Source organism: Takifugu rubripes, chromosome 3 (assembly GCF_901000725.2).
Source record: "Takifugu rubripes chromosome 3, fTakRub1.2, whole genome shotgun sequence".
NCBI lineage: Eukaryota > Metazoa > Chordata > Actinopteri > Tetraodontiformes > Tetraodontidae > Takifugu > Takifugu rubripes.
This window is the reverse complement of record NC_042287.1, coordinates 11,692,629-11,712,688: the sequence shown is the minus strand read 5'-3', so window position 1 is coordinate 11,712,688 and position 20,060 is coordinate 11,692,629. Positions and strand designations below refer to the sequence as shown.

Below are 20,060 nucleotides of genomic sequence, written 5' to 3'. Positions count from 1 at the left end.
TATGTGCCTACGTGTAACTTGACGCAGCGCATCCTTGCTGGAGGATCGCCGTCTTCTTAAAGACGCAGATAATGTCCTCCTACCTGTCCTCCAAATGTTATATAAACTGTTTAACAACCTGTCAGTTCATGGATTTGGCAGTAAATTTCTAGATCCTTGTCCCCACTCTCATTCTACCTCACCAATTTCAATGATGCATGACTGTAACACTGTGACACCAGACTGTAATTCAATTTACAAATTAAATGAAATCTGGAAAGATTCTTATTTTTATTAGTAAAACTACAAAGCTCAATAACCACTCAAGCAATCACAAATAGTGTGATCAACAATTTAACAACGAGAAATATCAATGACAAAGAAAGCAACACATCCATTCATATTTGGAAATGTAGGCAAGCACACTACAACAGCCTTCAGTGACATTTGGCAAAACCTGGGTCCCCACAGTCTCTTAAACACAAAACATTGTGCACTATATCAGGCGGCAGAGCATAGATCTTATAAAACACAGAATCATAGCGACTTCAACTGGCAAAATATATACATCCCTGAAATAAATAGCACACATACAATAAATAAGAGAAACAACATTCAGAATCTTTATGTAGACTTTCCATTATTTATCAACTCATCAGTCAGAAGCATTTTTACATTGTATCAAACTTTCACACTGAAATTCAATAGTTGAAATTCATCCGAATATCGTTCATGCCGGTGCTTACAATCCACATTATTATTAATTCATTATTCTATGAGAATATATATAGTCTTTTGATCAGTCTGATGGCTTAAAAATTTCAGGAGTCATATCTAAAAATAATAATAACAATAATAACGTGTTTATAGTTGACCATGACAAACTGCTGTAGCTACATACACATCTGGTAACATGATGAGATTCACAAATATTCCATCTATACAGCACAATAATGTGGTCACGGCTCCAACCAAGCATGTTTTCGAACATGTAACAAGTGCTCCTAGATATGGGGAAGTTCTCTTTTAGGAGCTTGAATGGTTTCATAATCAACGATTATCTGCTCCAGCTTAGAGTCCAGAGTAGTTGACGCCATGTAAAGTAGCAGATAGGACATTGTCTTATCAGTGGCATTACAGTTAGCCTGCTAACATGGATGAGATTGTGTCTTCGCTTAGTGTCGTATAGGAATCGTCAATCTCAAGCAAACAGTAATGAAACGAGAAGAAAACAAATTAGCCCGTGGCTACAAATTAAACACAGTGGCTGGATTAAACTGCTGTGTGCATTCAGCCAATAAGAAATGTCCACCACTGCGAAACACCGACCCAAATCTGAATCAAAGTTCTATCTTCCAAAGCAGAAAGGTCTCATTTTCTTTCGGTGGAGGGGAGGAAAAAGCATCTTTCACTTTCTCCCTCAACACATTTGAGCTAAGGAACATCTTTACAGTAACAAGGACAAAAGGGTCGAAAAAAGGTGCGACGTGAGCGTTGGTCCAGAGTTTAAAACTCAAAATCCTTTTCGGCCATGTCAATTGCCCAGGCGAACTTCTCTCTTTGGGTTTTGTTGTAGATCTTCTCGATGGGAATGCCAAATTTCTTACACCTAGAGAGGAGTGAACAGAGCCCAGTAAATGAAAATAGAATTAATAACCAACCTCAGTGCTATGTTTTTGGCCCATACGGGAAATTAGACACCAACTCACTATTTTTCTAATGAAAAACGATGCTAAAACAATGTGCGTCTGATTTTTTTTTACTTTGTATGTGCGATCCCATAACAGTCTTTATTTATAAGAATCATGTCAATGTGCTAACAATCAACTGGAGCTGAAGTGTTTTCTTCAGTGTTGCACACACCCATTAGCTCCGAGTAAATTCTCATGCACCACCCTAAGAAGGAGGGAACCTGTCCTTTACTACTTATAATCATACAAAACAATGAGGATCCTATTGTGGCATCTATTGTGCCTGAGTTGGAGCTTTGCAGTAAATAGCTGTGGGGCAGAGGTTACAGAAGCCAGATCATGGTTCTCCCCTTTGCTGTGACTTAACCTACTGTTCCAGCACTGCTTGCACTCCCAACACTTAGAAGAAGGAGTACTGTTTGGGGACGCTCCCTGGCTCTCGGGAACAAACCCCATTGTTCCCCCCGCTCACACGCTTTTCTTCCTCTGATTTTCCTTCTGCAGCCATTAGCTTTTTTTTGCTTGCACTGCTCCTTTTCCTACAATGTAAGAGCATTTCCTGCCTTTCTGTCAGCGGCGCAGATATGCACCGTGTGCACCCACCCACTGAGAGAAAGCTGGTCTATTTAACAGTAGGTGGTTCACTCAGTTGACATCCTTATTTTAAGATGTTGATCCAGGAGTTTTCCCCTGGTTACACATATACCATGCAACGGAGATTCGTGGGTCCAGGTAGTTGAGCTTTGAGGTGCCCAGAGCGATCTGTTTGTTCTCCTCTCTGTCTGTGGCCTGAACCTGCAGCTTCATGAGCTGCTCCTCTATCCTCTGGACAGCTTTACGCTTCACCTCCACCGCCCTAACAGAGACAAAAAATAGAGAGTGGAGGGATGGACTCGTTAAGAAAAGACACCAAACACAGAGACCTTGACGTTTAAAGGCAAGAGAAAGGTTTATGGCTTCACATTCCAGCGATGGTAAAGGTTTAAGTTACAGATAAGAGTGTGACAGTGTCTTGAACTGTAAAGGGTCCAGCTTTCTCACTTTTTGCTCTTGTCATCGTGAGAAGCTTTGTGTTCGGCTTTGGCAGCCTTCAGCTGCTTCCTGGCTGCTGACAGTTGCTTCTGTTTCTCGTCAATCTGCAACCACACCAAATTTGCGCTGACAACAATCCGGGTCAAGAGCCACGGTTTTTAGGTTTCAGGATGAAATAAGTGGTACTGATGGATGCCAGGGCGGATTACCTTGGTCTGAAGGTTCTGCATGGATTTCTCGAAGGTCTTGGGTGGTGCTCTCTGGTGGTTACAGAGGATGGCCACAGCACGGTTGGCTCGGTTATATGACAGGATTTTAGCTGGAACGCTGTCATCAGCTGCAGACCCAACGATGTCACAACAGCGGTCGTCGAGCACAAAGTTTAACTTAATATAGCCCGACATGTCTGAATCTGATATTTACTGAAATAACAGTTGAAGGTGCAGCTACTCACAGCAGGAGAGCTCCTTCAGCTGCTGCTGAAGAGTGATGGAGGCGTTGTAGGTGCGAAATACCTTCGCAGTCAGGCCGTCCATCAGCTCCTGCAAGTGCTTATTGAGAATAGAAGTCTGCAGGAGAGGCGAAGGGGAAAGAGAACAGCAACCAAAAATGTCAACAGTCTACCGAGTCTGAACCTTTGCAGGCTGATATTTGCTTATTCTTACATTCAGTCGGTCAAAAAGGTCGTCCCCAGGCTGCTTGTTCTCCAGGAACAACTGGAGGTTTTTGAAGACCTGAGACAAAATTAGAAAACATTATGTTGGAATGACATCTATAACATGAGCTGCGCTGCACCAACGTAAACAGATGTCCAACAGCACATGTTGTAATGTGTCCGTACAAACAATAAGAAATAAATCATCCTCTTCTTCATATCATCGCATTCACACTCCCATCCGTAAGAGTCAACACAATAGCTAGAGAACACTGAAGTTCCCCTGCTCTTACCCTCTTCTCCACAGGGATCCTGTTGTAGTAGCGGATGGAGTCTTTTCCCAAGAAGTCGAACTCCACCACGTACTCCTGATCATCCAACTTGGGGTAAAGGTTGATGTGCTCCACACGGAGGGAGCAGCAGCCCACTGTGTCTGCGGTCTCACCTTCTTCCTTTTCATTACCCGCCCTGAGCGCAAGCTGCAAGTCAAAGACCATATATAGTGGTATGGAAAAAGCCTTGATTCAGGAATAACCAGAAATACAGTAGCAGGCCTTCTTTATCCCAACACATCATTCTACACTGCTACTGTCTTCACCTTGTCTATGAAATACAGAGCCACAGCTCTCTGCCTGATCCTCATTTCCTTGGACTTCCAGTCCTCTCTATACTGGTTACGGATGCGATCCACACATTTCTTCAACCGCCGGGCAGTCTCATATTTCTGCCAGTCCTTCTCCCCCTGTTCACACATGGAGCGACACATATAAAAGAGAGAAACACAGGTGGTGTATCGATAGAGGTGGTCTATGATGAAGACGGGGCCTGAATTCTGCACCTTGATCCTGGAACTTGGATTCAACATGATGTATTTGATGGAGCCCTGGATGTTCTCCGTCCAAGAGGCCAGCCAGGTCACCTTGTTGTCGTGTCGAACCTCCTTCCATTTTGTCCCCGGTGGAGGTTTAGGGTGCTTTGAGTCCCTGAAGTAAAAGAACGAACAGATTCCAGAAAGCGTTTAGACTGCCCGTACACCACAAACGAAACAACAACATGAAGAGAAATGTTATTGTAAAATCAACTCCATTGTGACCAGTATGTGTGGGTCAACGTGTCTCTCCTTGGGTCATGTTATTGTTTTTACACAGGCGGTATACTGTGACAGGAAAATGACCTTTGACACATTGCAGCCATGTGTCTCACATCAGGCACATAGACTCCACTACTGACGTCTCTGCGATGGCGGCCGCACGTTTAAGATGAACCTCACTGCAAAATCATCCTCTCTCTGTCTCTCTCTTTCTCTCTCTCTCAATCTCACACACACACACACACACACACACACACACACACACAAACACACTCTGCCCCTGAGGCACAGGATGACAGAGAAGGTTATCTAAAAATAAGCCCAGTACTTAGCAGATGACAGGGCAGATAAGGGGCAAGAACATTAATAAAAGAAGTTAAAAAAAGAGAGAGGGATTAAGATCAGGGCATTCATAATGCAGAGGGTGTTGATGTGTGTGTGTCCACAATTTTACATGCACTCTTGTGGCTTTACTGAAGTTGCCGTTGGTTTACAGGGCCACCTTGTGGTTTAGAAAAAAACACTCAGAAGTGAAGTGGAGACATCCGCCGTGATGGAGAGAGCTACCCACTTGCTACAGTTAATGATGATGTCTTCAGGTCTGATGCGTCTCTTCAGCATTCCCATCTTTGGATGATCGCCTCGTCCTCGGAAGAGTCCCGGCGGCTCGATTCGGAAGTTCCCGATCCTCTCCTTGTGGTTGTCCATGATGCAGAACCCATACTCCTGGAGGATTCTCTCGTTGTCCTCTTTGATTTTCTACAGAAATGCATTAGAGGTTAAGGTGAGATGATGTCTTCAGAGCTGGGGAACATGTGATTGAGTGCAGGGATACCTGTTTTTCCTCCTTTGACATCTGTTTCCTTGCCTCTGACTGGGCTTTAAAATACTCATTCATCCCGGCGAAGTTGCACTTGTTCAAGTCAGTGATCTTGGACTTCTCCTCTGATGTCATTTCCTACAGCAAAAGTCACGTTGTACGACACCAAACCTCAACAACGCTGTGGAGAGAACAAACGTGGACATCTCACCTTCCTCCAGTCCTTGAAGAAGTTCTTTCTGAAGACGTCTTTGGTTGTGTACTCGTGATCCAACATCTTGGCGAAAAACGTGGCAACCTCTTCAGCAGGAGCGGCGAGTTTCATCAGCTTGCCTACAAAAACAAAATCAAAAACACTACAGTTCAGAACAGGAGAAACAGAATAAATCCTAAATACTGAAATACAGTCAGGCCCACCGTCATAATAAAATTTGACTTTGTCAGGCAGCGGCTCGTACGGAGGTGCAAACACTGGACCCTTATGCTCCAGGAAGCGCCATTTGGAGCCATCGGTGGATCTTTCCTCCTCCCACCTAATCAACAACACTCCTATCAGTAAATCACATTTGTGTGTGTTTTTCTCTGAAAGGGAGAAAGAAACTTCTCACCATTTCCACTTCTCTTCGTCTTTTTTGGATTTCTTTCCCTCCGTTACATTTTTGTCTTTCTTTTTCTTCTTGGGTTTGATGTCCTGAAACGAGAAAGAACAGATCTTAAAAAAGAGCCCTCCAGCATGCTGAAAATGAAGGCATAGCCAGCAAAAAACATTAACTACTTCCTCCTCCTCATCTTCTTCTTCGTACTCATGTTTCCTTTTCTTTGACTTTTTATCATGCTCCGTCTTGACTTTTTTGGGCTTGCAGTCGAATCTGCAAGCCAATCATGTGATTCAAAAAAGTGAAATATAGGAGTCGCACGTTAAAGATGTGCAGTAGGTAAACAAGAGAGATACAAACTCTTCATCGTCGCACTCTCGTCTGGAGGTCTTGTTGTGTTGTGGAGACGAGTATAAGCCGTTATCTTCCTCTGGCTCGTTCTTAATGGCTGCAGGACTCAGGTCTCTAAATCATACATTAAGCACATTTAATAGCGTATTAATCCCAACTATTTAACCAAACAAGAATGGGTGCCATTTGAATTGGTCAGATATAATTAACAGAAACTAAAGATACCTTACATATCCGTTTTCTTTCTCCTTCTTAGGCTTGGCTATAAGGGATGATTTGACCTGAAACAGAGTGTGTTTTTCAAACAACTTTAAATTTAAGGTTACAGATGTTGATTTACCATATTTATCATATTTAGTTTTTGGTAATTGTGCCAATCTTACATGGCTTTCTTGTACAGAATACATATTTTATAGTATATAAAAACTTGTAATATACTTGTAATAAACATTAAATTAAAATTAAAAGCCCAGCCAGGTTCTTCAAGCACTTAATTCCCCTGCTTTTATTACATGTGTCTATATATAGCAAAAAATATTTTAAATGTCAAATTAATCAGATTGCAATACAAATGAATACAAAATGAAATTAGTAAAGACTATTATGCATCAATAAAAACTGATTCAGTGAACTTTAAAGCTGTGTAAGAGAATCCTGTGCCAACCTTCTCTTCTCTCCTCCTCTCTTTGTCCTTATCTTTATGTTTCTCTCTATGCTTTTCAGAGCTGCTGTCAGTGTGCTTCAGCCTCTCATTGTCTCTGTTTTTCTTCTCGGAGTGGTCTTTATGTTCGCTGGAAAACACGCAGGTCAGAGTTCAAGTGCACGAGGTCAGACGCGCGCAGGCGCAAAAACGCAACAAAAGCAGCAACCGGCAGAAAAACGGAAGTTAGGGAACACAACAAAGCTGCCACCTGGCTAACTTCTTTTGGGTATTTTCAGATCGATAAAAAGTCAATTTCACTCCTATTTTTAAGGGGTAAACAGCCATTAGTTCACAATGATGTAAAATCTCTTTTCAACAGAAGGCATCCTACCTGTTGTTGTGCTTAAATTTGTCCCTCTCCTTGTCTTTTTTGTAGTCTTTGTGTCTGTATTCCTTGTCTTTGTGCTTTTCTTTATGCTTGTGAGTGTCTACGACAAAAAAAAGCATTTGGATTTTGCTCAAATCAGTCAGGAAATCTACACAAACACTTTCTTACATTGTGTCTCTGTTCAAGAGTGCTGCGCCTTAGTCATTGCTGGTATTAATTTTAGTTTTTAATAAGCTGCTTTAAACAACAACAAAGAACCATTTAAAATCAGCAAATGGAGACCCATTCAAAGCAAAGTTAAATTATCACCACCCACCCCCTCCTCCCCCCTGTGCAGCCAGTTAAATGCCTAAGCTGCAATAATTATTTTGGTCTTCAATATTAAAATGCTTCCTGCTGGGCAAAAACCTTCCTGGGGATGGAATTTTATAATGATAATATCTTCTCTGTGAAGACAGTAACACACGCACACCTCATCTTGTGCATAGAAATTAACCACAATCCCCTCATGCAGCCAATTCGTCTTGCAAGAAATCTCAATTTGGCTGTGGCGCAGAGAGGGGGGGGGGGGGGATCATTTTTGCACAAAAATTCCTAAGCTTTTAATGATATGGTGCAACTTTTTTTCTCCCTGCGACTTCAAGTTTTAAGGCTGGTGTAAGGATCTCGTGTTTGCACTGGAGATAATATCCGAGGGCTGCAGGCAGACAGCTGGAGGCTGGGTGCAGCCACTATGGATAAGGGGCCGGGAAGAGGCGATAAAGCACCGGGCTTTCGTCTTCATTATCACGGCTGACAGCTGGCTCACTGGTCGGCGCCCTGGCAGCTACGTACAGAAAAAGAAAATGGCGCAGAGACTAAGTCCTCAGCTTCAATTTTGCCACTTTCGGCTCCAGAATTCGCCGTCATGGCACGCACATACTGCAAAATCGAAGCATGCAAAATGAACACGACGTCGGGCCCTTTCGGAACAACCCAACAGGTTTAAAAAACGCGAGGCGCAAGTGGACATTTGAGACCCCCTTTTTGAACAATAGCCGCAAGAGAGGTGAGGAGAGGGGACTTAGTCTCTGGGACGCCATTTCTGTCCTCTGGAAACTAACACAAGACACATCATGATTCCTGTCGTAAATCATATTTAATATCAATAAAATGGTATTTGGAGGACCTACCACTTCCTTTAGAGCCAGGCTTGACCTGCAAATGATAGAAATTTTTTATTTAAGTGTAAATATTTTGCAAATGCCGGTTGGCTGGTATTTAAGTTTCAACTGATAAATTCCGCGATTTCGCAATATTGCTCCACATTATTTCAGAGTTCCAGGCAAAGCAAAAAGTCACTATTAACTTCTTACATTACCCGGGGGTTATTTTACACGGAAATGATAAATATTGGTCAGTAACGGAAGGGGACCTGACACAGAATATCGAACCAGCATCTTACCTGAGAGTCCCCATGTCCGTGTTCTCCGCTCATGGTCAGCCGGGTGAAGTTCTCAGTGAGGACAGATGTTGGATGGATGTGAGGAAAAGAGAACCAAAGTGGGGGGAACCTTCACTAATACACTGGAATGGAGTCCGAACATTTGTGGACTGCGCATGCTCAGAGCATCCCGACGCAGAGGGTACTCTGTGTGCTCCTTACCTCCATCAGCTGCTACTAAATACTAAAATGTCAAGTTTTGTTGACTCAATGCAGATATAAACCCCACTTTTATACCTTCGGTTGCAGCAAAACCACGCACCATTTTATTTCAGTTCCATTTTTCCTCAAGAATTTCCTTAAAACATCTAAATATCACTCGCACAATAGCGATCAGCAGTTTGAAAGAAACAGAAATCAATGGACGCAATTCCACAAAACAAAGGCAGTAGAAAATTTAATTCAGTTTTACAACATAATTATACAATCGTGACAACTTCTGAGATCAGTATTCACAAGATTAATCCAGCATTTAATATAAAAAGCACATCCACACTAATACATACTGTACGCCCACATTCTAGCTACAGTCTCACATTGATAGCATGGACAAAAATAAAAACAAAAACAGTAGCGCCATTTTTATTCTCATCTGTACATGGGTTCTTGCTCCGGATAAAAACTCCTACTCTGGGACAGAGTAACTAATATATAAACGGATTCACAGCAAGGAACAAGAGACATTTACAGTAAACTTCACAGGCTATTTAGACTTCCTTCGTTTGGCCTGGGTGGGGCTCGCTCCAGTTTCTGTTTAAAAAGAAGCATACGGGTGCATTAGGGAGGGGGGAATAGTTCATTTGAAGGTGACTTATTTGGTTGACAGACACCTTTCACTGCAGTCGTGGTTCCAGGTCTGGCGGACCTCTTCCTGGTGCCGCTGTCCACTACTGGCTCCTCCTCCACCTCTTTCTCGGCCCGGGAGCTGCGTCTGCTCGGTCCCTTGGGCTTCTCTGCCGTAGCTCTGGGAGGACCAGATTGAAAAACAACAAAGAGCGAGGAAGAGAAAACACAAGTATGCGTGACTTAATTGGAAAAGTACGAGATTTATCAGAACCACAGGCAACACTCAGGACTGTGCTGTTTTTCCTCGTCTACCAGATGACGACATACCGTCTTTGTCGCAACAGCATGAATAGCATTGACATGTTCACTGACTGTGTTTTCGTGGTGTAAACATGTTAAATTACACACCTTGGGACTAAGTTGATGGGCTTCTTCGCCCATCTGTGATAGAAATGGAAAAACAGTGATAAACTATACGTGTAAATATGGGCTTTAGGATCAATTAGGCAGTAAAAAGTACAGTGTTACACGAATGTCATGTTTTACAAAAACCATTAGGACATATCAGTGTAAATTCTGAATGATATGAAAGGCTAAACACATATTTTACATTCCGTTTCAAGTCTTACCCCTGCTCAGAACCTGCAGTAATGTCTTCACCTGTGCATTAAAAAATAAAAAATCCCCATTATATTATTTTTTTCTACCTGCAAAACATGCTCATAAAGAGTGGATTTTATTTCAATTACATTTCACCATCTCATTTTACATAGATGGGTAAACCTACCCATCTTATCAGTGACAACAGGTTCTTGTGACTTTTCTTGCTGAACAGATTCTGTTAAGAAAACATTAAATAACTTCAGTCACACTTTGTATGTGCATAATGATATTTCTCTGGTGACCGGCAGAAACTGTATTGAAAAATTTAAATGTACACGCCCAGGAGATGCCATATCACCATGACAACTGGAATTACATTAAACATATTAATACAACCATGGATGAAACTTCACATCAAGAGACACAGAATATAATATCAATAATAATCCATATTTACCTGGGGCAATCTGACTGGCTTCAGTAGGTGCGGCAGTGGAAGGTAAGGAGGGTTCCAGAGGTGCAGGAATCGACTGAGATGGTGGTACTCCACTGAGGTTTGCAACTGGAGGTGATGTGATGGGGGGAACATCCTGAAGAGGTCCAGTTCCAGGAACATTTGATTTTACACTATTTTGTCCAGGAACAACCGTAGATAGTAAAGGAGCAGAGGAGACACTAACTGCAGTGGCGACAGTAGTCTGAGTAGGTAAAGCCTTGACTGAGCTTGAGACAGACGAGGGTGCAGGCACTGAAACCTGACTGACTATCTGTGTAGGAACCGCAACTTGGATTGGAATTGAAAAGGAGACCGCGGGCAACGTTACGTTGCTCTGAGCTGCAGTTGTACGGGGAGCTGGGGCTTCAGTCTGAAGGGCAGCACTGGTAGGGGGATGAAAGACCTGCGGCGGCACTGCCCCAGCGGTGCTCTGCGGGGGTCGATCTGCGGGGCTCTGTTGGGAGTCAACAGTAGCAGTCACAACTACACCGGCCTGTGCAGGTTTACCTTTTACCTGTGCAGTGGAAACTGGAGACATGGGGCTTTTGCGCATTGCATTTACTGCTCCAGGACTGGAGCAGGGAGGAGTAGAAACCAGAGGTGGCTGAAAGGGAGCTGATACTGAAGCGACTGAACGTGAAGGTGGCTGCTGCACCAGGGGAACGGTTTTCTGGCCAGAGCCAACCTCGCCTTGATTATCCATTTTCAGTGCTCCTGGGACAATTTGCTGAGCAGGTTGTTGGGTACCAACTGGTGCTGTTGAGGTCATACTGGTAATCTGGACCTGTCCAACAGTATTTCGTGTAGACTGAGCGCTCGTCATGTTTGCCACTGATAACTGAGTAGAGCTTGAGGCAGCAGAAAGTTGGATGTTTGTAGTAGATACTTGTATAGGTCCCATCATGGTGACTGAATGTGGCACCACTGTGGTATTGGGAGCAACAGATCCCCCAGGAACCTGAAAAATTGGGTTGATAAATACAGGAGTGGTGGTAATAAACTGGGGAGTTCGGGCAACAGGGGTCTGCTGTCGAATGTCCTGAGGTCTTATGTTCTTGTTTGGTACAGCTACCATAGTCGAGACCATTGATGTGGGTGCCTGTTGAGCAGGGGTGGGGGTAGAAGTGATGGGATTAGAGGTAACAAAGACAGTGATCTGACTGGCGGAAATTGTGCTCGAAGAAACAGGTAGCTGTATGACTGACTGGGCACTCGTTATAGGTTTAGGACTAGGACTTTGTTTTGGAGCCGAACTGGGTTGGTTTTGAGTCGAGCTAGAGTTACTGAGGGTTAAGGCTGGAATGATCTGGCCAGACGTGACTGGGTTTGGGACGGTGGACACATTAGTGTTAGTGCTTGGTGTGGGGCAGTTGATAGATGCAGCAGTTGCAATTGGACTAGGATTGTTACTATGGCTGGAAACGGGGGGCTGATTCAGGCAGGCAGAATTATTGGAGTTTACATTAGTGCTCAGGTGTGATGTGAGAACTGAAGGAGGCTGCAAATTGCTACTGCTTGTAGAGACGGGGAAAACAGGTTTGGCTTTGGCTTCCAATTCATTAGTCGTGATGGTAGTAGAGACAGAAGTGGGCATGTCTGTATTCTTAGAATTACCAATAACCTGTCTTTCAGTATCCAATACAGATTTGGGGCTGTCTTTTCCCAAACCATCTCTACCTGTACTACTCTGCACAGGCCGAAGCGGCATGTTCTGCATAGCTGCATTATCCAACAACTGATTGAGAGAGGTCGGGGCTGATCTGTGAGTAGGTGAAATACCCGAGTCCTGTCCAGGTGCTGTGTGGACTTGTTGTCTATCAGATGTGCCAGTCTGGTTTTCCAAGTCAGGTTTACCCTGCTGAGGTGCAGGGAAACGAGGACTTGCCATTCTAGGAGTCGATAAATCCCTCAAAGGCTGCGACACGGATTGCCGCTGTTCTGCTGTTGCCATTCCCTGACTTTCTCGGACTCCTTCAACAGGGTTACCTTGTACACCATGAAAGAGGGGCTGCTGTGTCTCTGCGCTACCACCAACCTGTGAAGGCATTGACACTGGACTTGGCGGTACTGAAGTAGGGCTTAGCATCATAGTTTGGCCCTGAGGGTTGACTAACTGCTGCTGAGGGGGAGGGCACGCAATGGCCATCTTTGTCCCTTTCTGTCGCCCTGGACTTGGAGTAGCTGATTTGCGGCTAGATGCCGGACTTGACCGCCGACTGTTGCTAGGACTGGCCCTTTTGGCCTGGCCTCCAGGCTGCTTGTCCTGCTTGGAGCTGGCCCCTGTTGTTGCAGTGCTAGTGGAAAAAGGTTGTTGATTGTTAGTGTTATTTCCACCTGCAGTCCCGTTGTTATTGTTACCAGGTAGAGTCAGGTTAGGAGGTGCCTGTCCAATAGCTTTCAGGGTTGTGGGGTTAAGACCTTGCTGGTCAAAACCCCTGTTAATGTTTGGCCTAGGGGGGAGAGGAATGTTGATTTTGGGAGGAAATAGTCCTGCGATAGAGGCATTCAACCTTTCAGGTGACAGGTTTATTTCAGAGGGCTCAGTACTTGGTGGACGATTAGTTGGAGTAAGAGGGTGATGGTATGGTCGCGGACTGGCTCTGTTGGGGGTTTTGGGTCTGGAACTCTGTGAAGTTGTTGGGACACTGGGAAAATGCAGGGCAGGTATGGCACCCCCTTGTTGTGGCTGAGTGGTTAACTGTTGCTGGGGACCGGCTCCAGTGTGCTGGGGCATTGGTGCAGGTCCAGGGCCTTGCTTCATCATGTGAGTGTTGGAGCCAGGATTAGCCATCATCTGTTGAGTCCCATTTCCAGGCTGTACCCCAATTTCTGGGCCCCCAGGCCTTTCTTGCTTTGGATTCATTCCTGCAGCAGAGTCTTCTGGGCCGGTTCCTTGAGGACCCTGACCCACATCAGGATGGGATGGTCTTCGTGCAGCCCCTGCAATCTATAACATATAAAGAAAATACACAATGTTTTTGGAGATTAAAAAAATCTATTCATTAGCTGATCAAAGACGACATTAATAATTTTAAGTAAATTACCAAGAAGAAACTCTACAAACAGGCCATTTTTCCCCTTGTGACAGCTGGACAAAATTCATCAATACATGCCTGGCCTAGATTAATGTACATACTTAAATAAGTTAGATTTCATAGGTTAAAAAACTATACTGTTCAGCACACTAGAAATAATTGATGTAATGCTAGACAGAAGAATAACCTCACCTGTGGGTTGACCATCATCGGCATCCCTCTTGCTTTGTCGGGTGATGGTGGTATTGCACCATGGCCTTGAAGGCTGATCATTACAGGCATGTTGCCTTGCTGTGACACAGGAAGTCTCTGCACCTCAGGTGGATTGCCCATGCCCCTGGGAGGGATCTGTCCGCCAGGAGGGATGGACATGCGATTTTTTGCCTGCTCTTGCTGCATCTTCAGCATCATCATCATCTGCTGTTGTTGCTAAAATGCAAAATTGGATCATTAATAACACACATTTATTATCAAAAGCTAAACAATGAAACATCTACCTGTTGTTGCAAGGTTGGCTGTGTTTGCTGCTGCTGTGTTTGTTGCTGCTGCTGCTGCTGTTGTTGTTGTTGTTGCAGTTGGTGAGGATGCATTTGAGGCTGGCCTTGACCTGACGTTTGTGGCCCTGTCATCCCCTGTTGTCCTTGAGCATTCTGGAGACCCTGCATTTGCATTTGTTGCATCTGCTGCTGTTGTTGCATCTGCTGCTGTTGTTGTAATTGATGCTGCTGTTGCTGTATTTGCTGATGCTGCATTTGTTGTTGCATTTGTTGCTGCTGCTGCTGCTGCTGCAACTGTTGCTGCTGCTGCAACTGTTGCTGCTGCTGCAACTGTTGCTGCTGCTGTATCTGTTGCTGCTGCTGTTGTATCTGTTGCTGCTGCATATGCTGCAGTTGCTGCTGCTGTTGTTGTTGCTGTTGCTGCTGTTGTTGCTGCATAAACTGCACAGGTACCTGTTGCAAAACCCTGTGGTCTCCTGGTTGGCCAGGAAAGCCTAGAAAGTGCATAGTGACAATGCATTTAAAAATAAAACTGTCCCACTAGTTTGTTTTAGCTGAAGAATCAACTGAAAATGAAGGAAACTATAAATACAAACATTATCTCTCTTACCTGCAGGCCTGTTGGCAAAATCAGCAAGTTTTGGACCTGTGTTGTCTAAGCCCAAACTCTGGTCACCACCAAGATTTGGTAAATCAGATTCCTCCATTCCAGCAGCTCCATCAAGACCACTAAAAAACATTATCTTTAAAACTCCTGAAAATAATGATGGTTTTAGTAATTAAATGATAAAAAACTAAAACAAATATAAATTACCCATCTCCTTGTCCTTCTGTCTCTTTTGCTTTCTTTTTTCTTGGGGGTTTCTTCTTCTTTGGTTTGGCTTGATTTCCTCCACCTGCTCCCTGTTTTCCTCCTGGACCAAACTGGCTGGCTGAGATATCACTCTGCAGCAGGTTAACCAGTAGAGGGCTGGTTAGCGTTACATCCTTGCTGACCGGAAATCCTCCAGGTTGTCCACAGGCCCCGCCCATTGGCATTTGACTTGGAAACTGGGAATTGAAATTCATGTTTTGGCCAGCAAAGTGGCCATTTCCCATCTGCATGTGCTGACCACCCCCCATCATGCCCTGTTGCTGCTGTGCCTGTATATCTGGGACCATTTGTTGGACCCCCATTTCACCTGATCCATTGTTAGGATCTCCCATTGGATGTGGATGTTGCTGCACTGCTTGTTGTTGCTGTTGCTGCTGTTGTTGTAACATTGCCTGTTGCTGTTGTTTCTGTTGCTGTTGTAACTGCTGTTGTTGCAACTGCTGTTGGATAAGAGGATGAGCAACAGGAAGCCTCATTTGTTGCCCATGCATGCCCATAGCTTGATTGGGATTGCCAGCAAGAGGAACCTGCTGTGGTTGTTGCTGGTTCATTTGCTGGTGTTGTGGCTGCTGTTGTTGCTGCTGTAGCTGCTGCAACTGGTGTTGCTGTTGCTGCAACTGTTGCTGTTGTTGTTGAAGTTGAGCCATTTGTTGCTGCTGCTGTGGAGTCATCTGTTGTGGGCCAACCTGGCCCTGGAACTGAGCCATGTTACCTGGAACATTTGGAGAAGGGCCACGCATCATCTGGCCTGGCATGACTCCAGCTGGGATCTTGCCTCCGAAAGCCTGCTTATTACCTTGCATCTGATTGGCAACCATTTGTTCCATCATGGAATTTTGTTGCTGCTGTTGTTGCTGTTGTTGTAAGAGCATGGCCTGGTGCCCTGGGCCTCCAACCATCTGACCCTGCCCATGCATCACCCCCTGGCCTTGTTGAGGCATCATTTGCTTGGGTGGGGTCATCCCTCCTCTCTGCCCTTGACTGAGGGGCCTTGAGAGGACAGTTTGACCTAAACCCTGGCCTTGAACCTTCTGGCTGGGGGAGGAGGACACGGGCTGGGCCTGATGCTGGAGGCCAGTCATCTGAGTCTGTAAGCCAGGCTGCTGCTGCCCCATAACTGGCCCAGTACTTGTACCAGCAGGAGGGCCCCCCATGCTACTTTGTACACCCATAATGTTGGGTTGGGCATGGGGTGGACCTTGCATTGTGTTTGGTGTTGAGACTGATGGTTGAGGTCCTGTTCAAATGCACGGAAAGAAAAAAAAATTAATTACAAACTGAAATTATTTTTTAGCTTTGCTTCAAACGACAACTTCAAAAACCACATAAAGTTGTGTTTGTGGTGCTGAGGGCATCACCTGTATGAGTCATTGCCTGACCGCTCTGGAGCTGTGGGCCGGGTCCTCCTCCAGGCGTTCCAGGGGTGGCACCACTCACCTGACCCTGGACAAAGTTTTGTGTTGGAAAACCCATGGGGCGCTTTGCCATGCCTATAATCACATGTCATTTTGGGTCAGTCAAACGGCAGTAGAAATGCAATAAATAAGACCAAGTCCTCCTGAGATTCTCAAAAAGAACAAATGTGATGATTCATTGAGCAACAAGCTCTTAGAAAACCACGGGACAAAAAATAGGTAGCTGTCAAATACTTTCCTTGATCTGAATGAGTCTCATTTCACAACTTTAGAAAAGCACAATGGAGAAGGTGAAAATACTCATAACAATTTCTATTACAATGATTGACACACATTTACGTGTCATGGAGGGGTCAAAATGCAAATACTTCCAATCATTTTGAGCCTCGTTGCATACACGATGGCTACCAACCTGGGTGAATTTGGGCCCCAGGCTGTCCATGCTGGGGCATTCCCATGAAAGCTTGCTGCATGTTTGCTTGTTGGCTGAGGGCTGCCCTTCCTGGGGATCCAACACCCTGAGGAAAACCCTGGGGAGTTGTAGGTCTCTGAACCATCATGGGAGGAGTCCCAGGTGAACCCTGCTGGAAAGGTGAAGAAGACGAGCCGGGGGACTTTGCAGAGAGGTTGCCCTGCTGTGCAGATGTTGGTGGGATGGGTGGGGGAGGTCTGGGCTGCCCTGCAATCCCACCAGGTCCTTGTGGGCCTTTAGGCTGCGGTGCAGCAAACTGGCCTACTGCCTGCTGTTGTTTCTGTAACTGGCCCTGACCCATAGAGTTGAATACCTGCCCGGCCTGCTGGCTACCAAATGGGTAAGGCGGCGGTGGGTGGCTGGGGGTCTGGACGGACGCGAGTGAGGGTGGGCGCTGAACCATTTGTGGTTGGGGTGGTGGTTTTCTCCAGACAGGGCCTCCTTGGGCAGCTGGAGGCTGAAGCATCCCAGGTGGCAACTGGTTCCAGCCAGGGGGAACAGGCATCTCACCAGGTTGGTTAAATGGCTGTCTGGGTCCAAGCTGGGACAGTTGAGCCTGCTGCTGGGCTTGTTGCTGCTGGTGATGCTGCTGCTGGAGCTGCTGCAATGCTGCAGGATTGAGTGGCCTCCCGGCCTGCAGAGCCTGCATGTGATGTGCAGCCTGGGGAGGCATCTGAGCGGAGCCATGAGGACCAGCCTGTTGGTGCTGCAGTTGCTGCTGCTGCTGCACTGACATTCCTTGCATCATCGGATCCATACCATCTGTGAATCGAGAATCCCGTTTTCCAATATTTGTGCAATGCAAAATAATTGAATAGACATTTGACATGTATATTTAAAAAAAATGAGTAAACCTGGCTGTGAAGGTCTTGGAGCACGCAGATGCATCTGTCCGCTGCTGCCAGGCACCATGGCCTGACCCGCCATTCCAGGCCCAGGAGGAACCATGGAAGGATTAGCCATCCTTACGCCACCTTGTGGAATATGAGCAACAGAAAACCAACTCATTAATGATTACTAACTGTTGTTACTGTAAACTCTGGGAAAGGTGACCCAAACTACCAATTCAAAAACAAATTTGCCAACTTTCTCAGAACTCCTACCTGAACCAGGTTGGCCCGGAAAGCCTACATCCATCCTCATCTGACCAGGTGCTCCCATTGGTCCATTCACTCTGACTTCTTGTCCTCTAATTGGTCCCATGGCCACATTGATGGCACCTTCCCCTAAAACATCAATTAATAATGGACTCTATTCTATATGTCGACATGAGAGATTTGAAAAATCTGTCCCTTTAATAAAGAATGCTAAAAAAAAACTGATCTCTTACCTTCAATCTGCACAGACAGGATCCCCAGGTCTCTGAGCTGCTGCTGGTTGTTTTGGGCCAGTAGTCTAAGTCGCTCAGCAGCATCCCGAGGAATATTGAATGTAACCCGCACACTGTTCCATGGCTCTACGTTGTTTGGCCGAAGCCTCTCAGAACCTAAAAAATGGGCAATGGAGTGTGAGGAAATCTGAGCAAATACAGTAATAACATAATCACATGGATTAAATTTAATATTTTACTGAAATGACACCAAACATTGATGCACAAACAAAAAAAATTCACAACAGAAGCAACAAACTGGGTGTAAAGGTTAATGACAGAAGGAGCTAACAACAACAGCGCTTGCGTGGTCCATATGTACTGTTTGTACTGTTCCATCAAACCAGACTCAATACTTAATAATAAAAAAATGTAACTAACCCATGTCCAGGATGTTTGTTATTCCACTGAGGATATTGTCAAGTTTCTGTGTAAAGTCCTCATCATCCATATTGCCTCGAAAGGCAACAAAAACTGTAAAGTCCCCTTCCTCGGCACTCTTTTCGTCCACCTCATCCTGCTTGTTTTCCTCCTCCTCCACGTTTATGTTCCCGATGCAACAATCAGCTTCCTCGTCGGCATCATCCCAAACGCCGGAATCAATGTCGGAATCATTGCTACGCTCCAACGATTCTGTCCTGTGAGACAGCGAAGGTACAGAACGTCGATGCGCCATCCTAGGAGTGGCGACTGGACCGTGTTATGCTGAAATTGAACAAGGAAACAAGCATGTGAACACAATAACAGGGTTAGGATGTTGCACTAGTCTTTTCTATGTGACTATTTCACATTCTTGGTGAATGAAATTGCAGAAATACAGAACAGCATCACATAACAAATGATTAAGCAGTAATAATAGTTTTGCTCTAAACTCCACAATTGCATCGACTTGGATAAAAGACACCGTTAATGGATTTAGCCCAAACTGGTGTTCTATTTTGACGTATGCCAACCATCAAAACGTCAGACTCACTCACTTACACGTTATATCTTACACTGCAACGTAAACAGTTGCAAAATTATGATTATAAACCTACTTCTCCTGAACTGATGGCCTTTTTATAACAATGTTTTAGCATACTTGTGCGTTACTGACGTCACTGTGAGCTGGGATGCTTCACCAGTATTCTGACACAGATTTTATGAGTAACTTCTTGGAGTAAAAAGAGACTAAAACTGGTTTATATTAATGCCAGATAATGTGGCAACGAATACAATTATTTTACCGGTAACCGGCAACGAACTTCGCTCCTATCATCGGGCCAAGTGTAGCACAGGCCTTCGCTCTAATGCTAACATGGCGATATCAAACTCGGCAGGGAGAACAAGAAAATGCTCTACCTAATGTCACTATGAATTTTCATACAGGTACAACACAAAATATTGAATAAAACCGCTGCACATTTCGAGCAAGTTCTGCACCACGAACTAGACTACAATTAATCTCGAAAATGGTTCGAAAGCTGCATTTAGCAGATGCTAGCTAGGCTGGGTCGCAATGCAGTTAACCCATCATAATGCATTTAAACTATATGTATCTGCCTCCAGGTTGTTAGTTCTATTGTACCATTTACACTCAACGGGAATGTGTGCGCAAGAAAAAAACAAAACTTTACCTCGTATATTCATTTGAAAACAAGTTCAATTAGCCGACATCTGCTAGCCAGATTAGCTAACAAAACATGTATAACACAGGCAAGTCAGACTCAGAAGCGACGTAAAGCGAACAGAAACAGCTTCCGGTCAGATCTTTACAAAATAAAATTCACAACGAAGAGAGAAACA

At 44.8% G+C, this 20,060-nt stretch overlaps 2 protein-coding genes across 2 annotated transcripts; both read right to left on the bottom strand.

Moving 5' to 3' along the window:
• Positions 1-251: 251 nt before the first annotated feature.
• On the bottom strand, positions 252-8,865 carry top1b (DNA topoisomerase Ib). Its single transcript, XM_011602481.2, has 21 exons — positions 8,690-8,865; positions 8,418-8,442; positions 7,249-7,345; positions 6,879-7,005; positions 6,440-6,495; positions 6,224-6,328; positions 6,043-6,136; positions 5,876-5,958; positions 5,685-5,800; positions 5,479-5,600; positions 5,283-5,405; positions 5,019-5,206; positions 4,196-4,340; positions 3,956-4,099; positions 3,651-3,836; positions 3,368-3,436; positions 3,157-3,271; positions 2,912-3,039; positions 2,712-2,806; positions 2,377-2,526; positions 252-1,588 (listed from the first exon to the last, which is right to left on the bottom strand). Exons 1-21 carry the CDS (start codon positions 8,720-8,722, stop codon positions 1,486-1,488), a joined length of 2,304 nt encoding a protein of 767 aa, XP_011600783.2. The 5' UTR covers positions 8,723-8,865; the 3' UTR covers positions 252-1,485.
• Positions 8,866-9,431: 566 nt separating this feature from the next.
• On the bottom strand, positions 9,432-20,017 carry ncoa6 (nuclear receptor coactivator 6). Its single transcript, XM_011602478.2, has 17 exons — positions 19,892-20,017; positions 18,657-18,980; positions 18,237-18,392; positions 18,010-18,132; positions 17,761-17,880; positions 16,847-17,668; positions 16,378-16,509; positions 14,960-16,256; positions 14,756-14,874; positions 14,146-14,639; positions 13,841-14,077; positions 10,575-13,560; positions 10,302-10,352; positions 10,144-10,174; positions 9,923-9,955; positions 9,559-9,692; positions 9,432-9,478 (listed from the first exon to the last, which is right to left on the bottom strand). The coding sequence occupies exons 2-17, from the start codon at positions 18,949-18,951 to the stop codon at positions 9,432-9,434; spliced, it is 7,077 nt and encodes a 2,358-aa protein (XP_011600780.2). The 5' UTR covers positions 18,952-18,980; positions 19,892-20,017.
• Between the last annotated feature and the right edge of the window lie 43 nt (positions 20,018-20,060).

Excerpts from the sequence above, each read along its gene's own strand:
- top1b (XM_011602481.2), bottom strand. The coding sequence starts at position 8,722 with ATGAGCGGAGAACACGGACATGGGGACTCTCAG. Across the intron at positions 5,207-5,282 it reads TGTCAAAGGAGGAAAAACAG|AAAATCAAAGAGGACAACGA; the intron begins GTATCCCTGCAC and ends GCATTTCTGTAG. Across the intron at positions 2,527-2,711 it reads CACGATGACAAGAGCAAAAA|GGCGGTGGAGGTGAAGCGTA; the intron begins GTGAGAAAGCTG and ends TGTCTCTGTTAG.
- ncoa6 (XM_011602478.2), bottom strand. The coding sequence starts at position 18,951 with ATGGCGCATCGACGTTCTGTACCTTCGCTGTCTCACAGGACAGAATCG. Across the intron at positions 14,640-14,755 it reads TTTTGCCAACAGGCCTGCAG|GCTTTCCTGGCCAACCAGGA; the intron begins GTAAGAGAGATA and ends TGCACTTTCTAG. Across the intron at positions 9,956-10,143 it reads ACTGCAGGTTCTGAGCAGGG|ATGGGCGAAGAAGCCCATCA; the intron begins GTAAGACTTGAA and ends TTTCTATCACAG.